General features: G+C 34.3%; 1 protein-coding gene across 2 annotated transcripts in view; it reads right to left on the reverse strand.

Annotated features, from left to right (window-relative positions):
* Nucleotides 1–10,623, reverse strand: part of rad51d (RAD51 paralog D) — a 15,112-nt gene extending 4,489 nt beyond the window's left edge. Inside the window, exons 1-9 of one of the 2 annotated variants that reach the window (XR_012405828.1) lie at nucleotides 10,516–10,623; nucleotides 10,322–10,409; nucleotides 7,377–7,438; nucleotides 7,103–7,221; nucleotides 5,016–5,097; nucleotides 4,713–4,869; nucleotides 2,039–2,134; nucleotides 1,878–1,968; nucleotides 1,728–1,798 (exon numbers count right to left, since the gene is read on the reverse strand). Coding sequence is in view for 1 of the 2 variants with exons in the window: in NM_207076.2 (NP_996959.2) it covers nucleotides 1,728–1,798; nucleotides 1,878–1,968; nucleotides 2,039–2,134; nucleotides 4,735–4,869; nucleotides 5,016–5,097; nucleotides 7,103–7,221; nucleotides 7,377–7,438; nucleotides 10,322–10,403 (738 nt within the window). In the remaining variant the exon portion in view is untranslated. The remainder of the gene's footprint in view (nucleotides 1–1,727; nucleotides 1,799–1,877; nucleotides 1,969–2,038; nucleotides 2,135–4,712; nucleotides 4,870–5,015; nucleotides 5,098–7,102; nucleotides 7,222–7,376; nucleotides 7,439–10,321; nucleotides 10,410–10,515) is intronic. The other variant, NM_207076.2, reaches the window with a different exon arrangement.
* Nucleotides 10,624–10,699: the final 76 nt, after the last annotated feature.

A 10,699-nucleotide genomic window follows, 5' to 3' on the forward strand; every position in this document is an offset into this window, starting at 1 on the left:
TATCTGGGCTAGCGTTTCGTCGCTGCTTTGTTTACACAGCAAGATGGATCGGCGACAGGGACATTCACATTGTATGACTGTACTATAGGAAGAATCGCCGACAACTTCGTCCAAACTACGTCTCACAGCCAAAAACACGTCGTATATCTTTTGTTATTAACTACATAATGAGAAAGAAGCCTTTAATGGGGTAGAACATGTACATATTTGCTCACCTGGGTTTAAAGGGAATTAGCCATTTCTCCTCAACGTTGATAATAAACTAAATTCTTTCTGTATGAAACGTCAAACAGACACAGTTGCTCCTGAGCCTTGTCAAACCTCCACTACTTTTTCCTCCATTTCGTGGGTCCAAATAAACCGAAAATGAGCGCTTTTAACTTCTCCCCCAGCCTCCCGCTGGCCTGCAGCAGGTATAAACACACGCACACACAAGTGAAAGCTGCTCTCTCATTGGCTGTAGGCGATGGCTGATGTTATTTTCAGTCAAAACTCAATTCACACGGCATGATTTGAATCGCCGACAGCTCCAGATATTTAGCATGCCAAATATCTCACAGGCATCGGCGACTCTTCGGCGATTCTCTCAGATCGCGTCTTTGAAAGTTCATACTGTGTGATTGTCACTCGCGTGCACGAGCAGTGATTTGCCTGTGATTTCAGGCATTTGTCGGCGATTTCTCAAAACCTGTCGGCGAATCAAAATCGGGGCTAAAATCACGCTGTCTGAACTAGGCATAACTTGACTACTTGGACGTGACATGACTACTTGGAAAATTGTGCAGTCTGAACTCGCCATAATGCAATGTTAGGCTAAACACTGTTTTTAACATGTCTAGCAGTGTTTATTCATAGACTTCCACCTTATCTGGAAACAATGATTTTCCACTATCATGCCGAACATTTCTAGAACAATCACATACAGTTCCAGTTGTATTACAAACCATTTCCATTTTCGTGCTGGACTGGTCAACACCACTCACTTTCTTCATGCAATTTATTTATTTCATTTTTTTTTTTACAACCAAGTAAAAATAAAAAAGACGACTGCAAAACATAAATATATACTATTTACCTCTGTAATCAGGCTTTCTGCAGGTTTTACCAAGTTAAATTTAAGACATTAAAGACCATTACGAATGAATTTGACATGTACCGGGCTAAATTCGAAGGATTTGTTTTTCGAATATCCCAGTTGGAAAGATTTTCAAAACAGCAGACTATGATATTGATAGTTTAATAATGAAAAATACAGGTCAGGTCAGTATCCTCAGCAGTAAATAAATGGAGAACATTTAAGTAAATGTTACTGTAAGGAAAGTAATTAAATGCTATTTTTAAATAAAAAGTTGAGATGGATTGTTGGTGATTGTATGGTTGTTAATAGCCAGCTAGGGTAGCTATACATGAACAAAGGAAATAAGACCTGTTAAAAACATTTAAGACCTACAACACAACATTTCAATAGATTTAAGACTTTTTAAGACCCTGCAGAAACCCTGGTAATCCAGTTTACATTACAAAGGCAATGGCTGACGCATTGTATTGCATTTCAAAAAGCACAATCATCAGCACCACCATGGAAAATGAAACCATATCCATACTGACTTGTCCTGATTGGCATATGATGGAACGGTTAAACAAAGAGAATTGCTTGCCCTGATAGTGGAGAAGTGGCTATTGCTACAAAATTTTCCATTAGAGTAAATAAAAAAAAAAGTTTATACCAGTACAGCGATGTTAAAATCTTTGGCGATCATCTTCAACTCCCCAGCAACTTGCATAAGCAGCGACATACCTGATGTAAAGCGGCAGATATGAGACATCTAATGCACAAGATGAAGATTACAACATTATGCAATACTATAAACAAATACCCTCATTCTGCTTCCCTCCGAGGATGGGTGAGAGCACAGCAGAGACTGAATCCACCATCAGTGCTTTGACTGATCCACCTCCAACAGACGTCTGAGGCAAAGTCAAGAATTACAAAAAAACACTCATCAATAGTCTTTCATATAAAACTGAACCTTCCTACCTTCTGAAGGCCAGTCGATCTCAGGTTTTGAAGACATGCGAGCAGAGAGAAGACGTCAAATACTCGGAACACCTTGATTTTTTGAAGTGCCTCCATCTGTTTATTGAAAAGAAAAACAATTTTTGTAGCAGTTTTAAATGTAATACAACTGTGCTACAGTCAGGTTCTGGAAATCAGTATGACATTCATTTTCTCCATTGGAATCTCATCGTTATGGATAAGCTTTAAACATTTAAATTGATGGTATATGCTTTTAATGATCCTATTCGTTCACATGATTTACATTCATTATTATTTTTTAAGCAATCATGTTGAACTGCAGAATTTGTGGTGGGAAAACTACATTACCCACAATGCTATACAGAAAGTTCCACCAATCAGAACTGAAGCCAAACTCCCCATGAAGTTAGCCTCCCTTTGCTTTCATAATACTTAATTTGTATATAGAAACATTGACAAGGTTCATTTTATATGAGCAAACTATTTCTATACATATCAACAATTTGATACTTATAATTTAGCATTTCTCCATCGTCTTATTTGTTTATTTCTTTGGATTTTTTTTAAATACTTTCATGCTTCATATTGAAGTCTAACATTTTGAAGTTTAAAGGAATTTTCTGGCTTCAGACTTGGATGAACTTTGTTATTTATGGCATAATGTTGATTTTCCACAACAAAAAATTGAAATTGCGTCAGTGTAGATTTTTTTAATGTTTATTTTTTGTTTGCAAGCAAAATGTTCAATTCAATTTGTGTTGAATTTACTGTATTTTTCCATTAATGATTATAATTAGACTATAAATATCAAAATATACTTAAAGTTTAAAATCATGGTCTCACAAAAAACAAAAAAAAAAAAGCTATTTTTCAGTAAGTAGCACATATAAAAACAGTAATGTAGCACAAGTATTTTCTCAAACTAAAGGTATAATTAAAAAATCCTAAGTATGAAGGGGGATGCACTGCTCAGTGACGCGCCGTGCCACGTAGTGTTATTTTAGAATTCTAAACATAGATTTCTATCAGGGTACGCACACCGGTTCTGCAAGTTGGTGGCTGTCTGCGGCTCCCAGCTACGACTCAAGACACTGTTCATATTTCTACCGAGCCACAGAGCGACAACTGCATGGTTTCATTTCAAATAACTTTTGAAAAGTGCGTGTCTGGTGTGAAATACTTCCAACTGTCATGTGTGGCATCACTGAGCGGCGCATCTGGTGAGCGACCAACTTGAAGATGTTTAAATCCATTTTAGTTGTTTTAGTGTTAAATTTTTTTTTTATCTGAATTTTTTATGTTTTCTATTGTTTGTTTTTATTTATATTGCTGTATTTCAGTAATAGATCATTAATAGACTCTACAAATATTGAAATATATTAAAGTATAAAAGCATGGTCTCACAAAACAAAAAGATATTTTTGGTAAGTAGCACCAAAAATCCATTTTAGTTGTTTTAATGTAAAATGTTTTTTTTTTCCTGGATTTGTAACAAACTAAGCAAATTGTCAAATTCCAATTTATATTGCTCTTACTGTATTTTTCAGTTTAGATCATTAATTAGTCACTTAATATCAAAACATACTAAAAAACATAAAATCATAGTTTAAAAAAAAAAAAACAACAACAACAACTATTTTTAGTAATTTAAAAATAGTAATATAGCATAAGTATTTGGTAAAACTAAAAAGTTACAATAAAACATTTCAAAAATGTTTGTTATTTCCTAAAAAAAAGTATTTTTTTCCTAAAAAGTATTTTTTTCCAATAAGAGTAAACAAGCCCCTTAAACTAACTGTAAAGAAGATTAAAACATTTTATTTGTTTAAATGTTAAAAATAAGTTTACACAGAAATTTTTGAACAGTGATCACAAATTTTGACCTGGGCGATGACAAGTCCAGCATGGAAATACAGCTGGAACCATATCTGACTGTTCTTAGAAATGTGCGACGTGTTAGTAGAAAAATGTACGTTTTACGGTTTGGCTTCATTTACTTTCCTTGTAAAGTCATCTCAATCATTGACAAATCTCACTTTACATGTTTGATTACTAAAAAATTGCTCTTTGATCACCTGCTCCTGCTCATTAGGGGTCTTGGTTTGTTAAAACATTTTATATGTTTAAGTGTTAAAAATAACTTTACACAGAAAGGGTTGAACAGTGATTTTACATTACACAATTTACGTTATGTTGTAAATATGCATATATGCGAAAACCTGGTAACATTAGCCGCTTTTCCACTTGCAGGCAGAGTGGCTCTCTTTGCTTAACCGTTCCAATTCTGTGCCGATCTGGACTAGTCAGCATGAATAGTTTTATTTTCCATACTAGGGCTGATGCCCAAGCTTTTTGGAATGCAATACAAAATGCGCCAGCCATTGCGTTGGTGATGTAAACAGCAATACGAAGGACGATCGGATATTTCAGTTTTGGGGACTATTTTTTTTTCTAATATTTACTTGGTTGAATAAAAAATAAAAGCAATAAATAAATATTATAGAGAAAGTACATAGCGATGACAAATCCAGCATGGAAATACAGCTGAAGCCATATCTGACTGTTCTTAGAAATGTCCAGCGTCAGAGTGAAAAGTTTTACTGTTTGGCTTCATTCCCTTCCATTGTAAGGACATCTCAACCATTGACACATGTTGTGACAAAATAGCACTTACTAATACATTTCACTTTAATCACCTGCTCCTGCTCATTAGAGGTCTTGGTTTGTAGCATCTGAAGCAGTCGGTTGGCACACATACCACCCTTTGTGTCAATATAAACCACGGTTTGCTTCAGCTGGTGTGATATATTAACTGCAACACTAAAACACACCTGCAGAGGAGACACACAGAGCATTATTGAACGAACACCCACGGATTTGTCCACCCAACCGTAGCAGGTAATAAAAGCAAGGGTGGACTTTGACATTGTAGGGCAGGACTAAGCAACTGAGGACAGTTTCCAGGACAAAAGGTCACCTGTGTTTTCCCGCTCCCAGGACTTCCTGTCAGCTCAGTTATTTCCCCCGTGTACAGCCCAGAATCCAACAGCTTGTCCAAACTGAAAACAAGACAGCACATTTTTGCACAAGGCTTTAGTAAAAAAGAAACTAGACACACCATTTGGAAACTATATTTTTTTTGAAGAAGAAAACGGTAACAATTATTAAAAATATTTCAATCTTAAATAATTTGTTCTGTTTAATGCGTTTTTTAATTTTTTCCTTGTGATATCAGCTAAATTTATACTCCAGACTTTAGTCACGTGATCCTTGTTGTCAAATCACTGGGGTTTAAAATGTTTGTGCAAAACAAAACATTAGAAAGGTTTCGTAGCATTTTAGCATTGTTATCATCTATTTTGGTTAATTCAACTATTAATTAATTAAAATAGAATGCTGGGCCTAAGCCTTTAAACTTTAATGATACAATTTATATCATATAATAAATACACTAGATAGATAGATAGATAGATAGATAGATAGATAGATAGATAGATAGATAGATAGATAGATAGATAGATAGATAGATAGATAGATAGATAGATAGATAGATAGTTGGATGGACAGGCAGCTATACATATAGACAGACCCATAGATGGATGGACACACTCATAAATAGATGGATGGAAGGATGGATGGATGGATGGACAGATACCCCCATATATAGATAGATACACCCATAGATAGACAGATGGATGGATGGACAGATAAATACACCCACAGATAGACAGATAAATTGATGGATGGATAGATGGATAGGTAGATGGATGGATAGACGGATGGATAGATGGTTGGTTGGATAGACAGATAGATGGATAGATAGATGAATGTATATATAGATAGATAGATAGATAGATAGATAGATAGATAGATAGATAGATAGATACACCCACAGATAGATAGACATAAATAAATAGATAGATGGATAGACAGATAGATGCACCTATAGATAGATGGATGGACAGACAGACAGACAGACAGGCAGATGGATATACTATATACTCAAATAGTATATAGTTTTGACTAGTTTTGAAAATCCTTCTCTTATGCTTACCAGGGCTAAATATATTTATTAAAAAACAAAAGATTAACATTATTAAATAATACATTTAATTATCCTTTATAAAATTATTCTACAATTTTATTTATTCCTGCTGTCCTCAATGTGACACAAATGAAAGCGTCACTTTCAGAAATGAATACTTGTGTTGTAATACTCTGCTGTAACGTCTATTTCTGTATTTTTCCCCAAACAAAATCATACATTTTATATTACAATAAATCATATAATAAATCATCCAAATATACAAAACATGTATATTAGAGATGCACAATACATTGGTTTTCTGCAGTTAGGCTTTCAAAATAAAATAAAAATGTCACTGTCATTTGTGATCAAATTTATATTATGTATAAGATGCTAATAATATTTTTTGTAACCGAACTACAAAGATTCACCCGATCATATGAATCACCCTATTTATACTTCTATATTGTATATATTCATTCATGTTGGTTTCTGCCCTCCTTTCTTTTTCTCTCTCTCTCTCTCTCTGTGTGTGTGTGTGTGTGTGTGTGTGTGTGTGTGTGTGTGTGTGTGTGTGTGTGTGTGTGTGTGTGTGTGTGTGTGTGTGTGTGTGTGTGTTTTTGTGACATATCGGGACACAAATCTGTATAATGACATAGGTATGACACAGGTATTATAAAAAGGAGGTGAAATATGAGGACATTGGTGACGTCCTTGTTTCTCAAAATGCTTATACATCCTACAGAATGAGTTTAATCAGAGAGTAAAGCTGCACACAGTCTCATGTGATGGTTGGGTTTAGGGGTGGGGTGGGGGCAATATAATATGCGGTTTGGACAGTATAAAATGAATAGTACCCTATGTAATGTCCCCACTTTTCACAAAAACAAACATGTGTTTGCGCGTGCGTGCACGTGTGTGCATGTATGCGCTTGAGCGTGTGTTTGTGAGAGCGTGTGTGTGTGTGTGTGTGTGTGTGTGTGTGTGTGTGTGTGTGTGTGTGTGAGCGTGTGTGTGTCTGAGAGCGTGTGAGAGACCTGGGACTGCCAGTAGACAGAATTGCAGTAGAGCTCAAGAGCTCCTCATAGAGATCGGCTCCAGAGATGGGATAAGCAGTGTACTGAGCCAAAAGCACACGCCGGACAGCTACTAGAGCCTGAAAGATGACACAAACACACACACTATTTAGTTAACCCTGTTTAGTTCCACCGACTTTGTGAAGAATCGTCGTAAATAAAGGTGAGGCCCGATTAGGCATTAGCTGAAGTATGGAAACTGTCAGACTGAAAATACAAAAGTAATTTCACAAACCTTGTAAGACAACGAACACTTTTGCGCAAGTTCTTCCGGATTCCATGAGACAAAGTCTTCAACTGTTAAAATCAAACATTATTATTAGTAGTATAGTATTATTATTATTGTTATTATTATAAGACTATGAGCAAAGTACCTTACTGAAGTAAAGTGTAGTAATCCCTGTGTAGTGTTTAGATCGTAATAATGGATAGTCTTGTCTTTATGTTGCTCAAAAATCATACTTTTGTTGGGGACAAAACACACTGTGAAATTCTGTTAAATAATCATACTTGGTGTAATTACTGACTACATACAGCAAATAAATTATTTATCTGCTAAAAACGTTAAGGAATTACTTTATATTTTAGGTCATTGAATTAGTTATAATGTACTTGGCTTAAATACTGAACATACATTCAACACTATAAATCAATTCAGAGAAGCAGAGTAAATGTATTTGTGCTATACTAATATATTTTTCATAATTCTATTTTTCCAATTAAACAGGGTGACATTTATTAAGAAAATTGCACATTCTTAAGAAAAAAGGTCATGATAATGTATGGTATAAATTTAGATGAAAAGAAATGCTAAAGAAACAATCTGAGTAAGATACTAGGGCTGGGTGATTTGGCCTAAAATCAAAATCACGTCAAATTAGCCAGATATCACGATTAATTGAACATTTTAACTCTATTACAATTAATGAACGATTATTTTATTTATTTAATTTCTTTTGCCCTCACAGTTCACTTATAAATTTTGTGCAATACTTGATTTTAAAATAATTGAAGAAAACACACCATCTACCATCTATGATTATTTATTAAACATTAACGTTGAAGAACTGAAATTAAATACACATTAACTAAAACCAAGTCACTTTTTAACTTCTAAAAAGGTGAAAACAAATAACTTGCACAATTTGGAAACAGAGTTTATTATTTTCACTTTTTTCAAAAGTAGAAAATATCATTTTCAATGTAAATAATTTGATTGTAATAGGAAATATGCCGTCTCAAGGCATATCTGGCGCAGCTTCCAACCATTGTCAATGTAATTCAAACATGCAACATGTAGTTACATTTTTAGAGAGGTGCATGGGTAATCAACTGCATGAAGGCTGTGCTGGACCATACCCGTGCATTCGATGCAGAAGTATAAATTAGCCTTTACAGCGTGGGGTCACATAACTCCACATGCTGTAAGGAAAGTAATTGAAAAATTGCAGAGGAAATTTTTTTTAATGTTGATTACGATAACTTTTCGATTAATCGCCCAGCCCTATAGGAAAATCATGTCCTAATCAATGTTTCAAGATTTAATATATACATTTAACTTTTATATATTTTTATTGAAGCTAAAAGGCCATGTTCAAGTCAAATATAAAGAATTATGTGTATTTTCTATTGCCTATGTGTTTTTTAGGGATTTCAGTAGTATTGAATTAAGTTGATCAATTACTTCTCAGACAAAGTTATTTAAATACATTTTAATTTTGTGATTACTTACTGAATTAAAAAAAAGTAACTTACCCAACCTTAAAAAAAATTAATAAAAAAAATAAGTAAAAAAATAAAAATAAAAAAATCACAAAAATCACACATTAAATGAGAAATGTCCATGCAAAAAAAAAAAAAAAAAAAGTCTGTACATTAATCCATGATGCCCCGCGAGAGAATTTATGAATAGGAGTGAAGCAACTCAACTCACGTGGGTAGGTCACACGATCATGACAAAATGGCAGATGTAGTATGTCTGAGTTCCATTCATATTGTTTACATTCATACTGTATAGAGCGCACTTTTCTAACGGCCAAGTAGTACGTTTAAATTCAAATGCAGTACCTACTGAGTAGTAGGCAGTGTCGGACAGCCAGAATCCTAAAATATTTTATTGATGTGTTTTTTTATTTTTTTTTTTATGTAATTGTAGGTGTATGTTATACAGTGAATCTAATCTAATAAAAAAAGAAAGAAAGAAAAAAAATAGTTTTGAAAGAGATCAAGCCTAAGCCAGGTAATAAAAGGTAACGCAAAAGTAACTTAAAAGTAACGTGACGCATTACTTACCCTTAAAAGTAACGAAGTAAGGCAACTAGTTACTTTTTTGGGAGAGTAACAAAATATTGTAATGCATTACTTTCAAAAGTAATTTTCTCAAACACTGACTGTTCTAGGTACGTTAGCACCAGGGGTGTAGTCGGGGCTATACGCACGTATATTTTGTATGTCGACCTTTTTCCACGAGCCATTTGGGTATTACAACTTCCGAGGATCAATAATTGCGTATACCCTCAGTATACTCACTCGTTTTGCTGAGTAAGCTTTCCTAATTTATGTGTATTCGCTTTCCCTTTAACTGTATACCAAATGTTTTTTAAACCCGCATCTAAATTTGTTGCAATTGGCGCATTTTTAACTTGTGTCACTACTAGCGAAGCATAAATCATTGAGTAGGATAAGACTATTAGCATCTCACTTAAAAATAAAAAAATTGGTTGAAATATTTTTTCTTTTTAAATGGATAGGTTACCCAAAACATTAAAATTGTCAATATTTTATTTCAACCTTTACTTGTTCCAAACCGGTCAGTCTTTTTTTTTTTTTTTTTCAATCTGTTGAACATAAAATAAAATATTTTGAAGAAAGCTGGAAACCTGTAACCATTGACTTCCATAGTATTTGTTTTTTCTTCTGTGGAAGTCATTAGTTACAGGTAACTGATGTTAAATTGCTAATGATCAATTAAACATTTACTTTAATCGTTTCTTTGTCTGCTTTTAAAATTTGGGTCGGGTGGGTAATAGTACACCACCCTTTTTATAGGACTATACAACTGGTTAGGACCCATAAAACAACAGCAGAACTACTATAGTAAGTTATTCTTATAACTGCATTAGAATAATGGCATTATCTAGAACCACGTGTTCCTATAAACGTGATCTTCAAAATCAACACCTGTTCTGATATCCTCCGTCTGTAAAGCCTTAATAAAGTCCTCATTTATTCCAGGGCAGATTCCTTCCCTCAAGACCACCATGACTCCCTGGACAGAGATTGAGAACACAACCAATAACGTTAGCTGTGTTATCAAAAGGAGCTAATAACAACGCTACGTTAAACATCTTAAAAACAACAACGAATCTACTCACCAGATTGCTAGAAAGCCCATCAGCACACACTTATCTTGAGGTCCTCTGGGTGTCTTTTCATCCTGAGAATCATTTTCAAGACTTCATATTAGCGCCCGCCACATTTTCAACACCAGCCGAGCGATCAGCGTATTTTGACAGAAGTATTATCCAATCACAGCCTTTGTAATGTTGCATAAGCCAA

The sequence above is a fragment of the Danio rerio genome, chromosome 5 (assembly GCF_049306965.1).
Source record: "Danio rerio strain Tuebingen ecotype United States chromosome 5, GRCz12tu, whole genome shotgun sequence".
NCBI classification, from domain to species: Eukaryota; Metazoa; Chordata; class Actinopteri; order Cypriniformes; family Danionidae; genus Danio; species Danio rerio.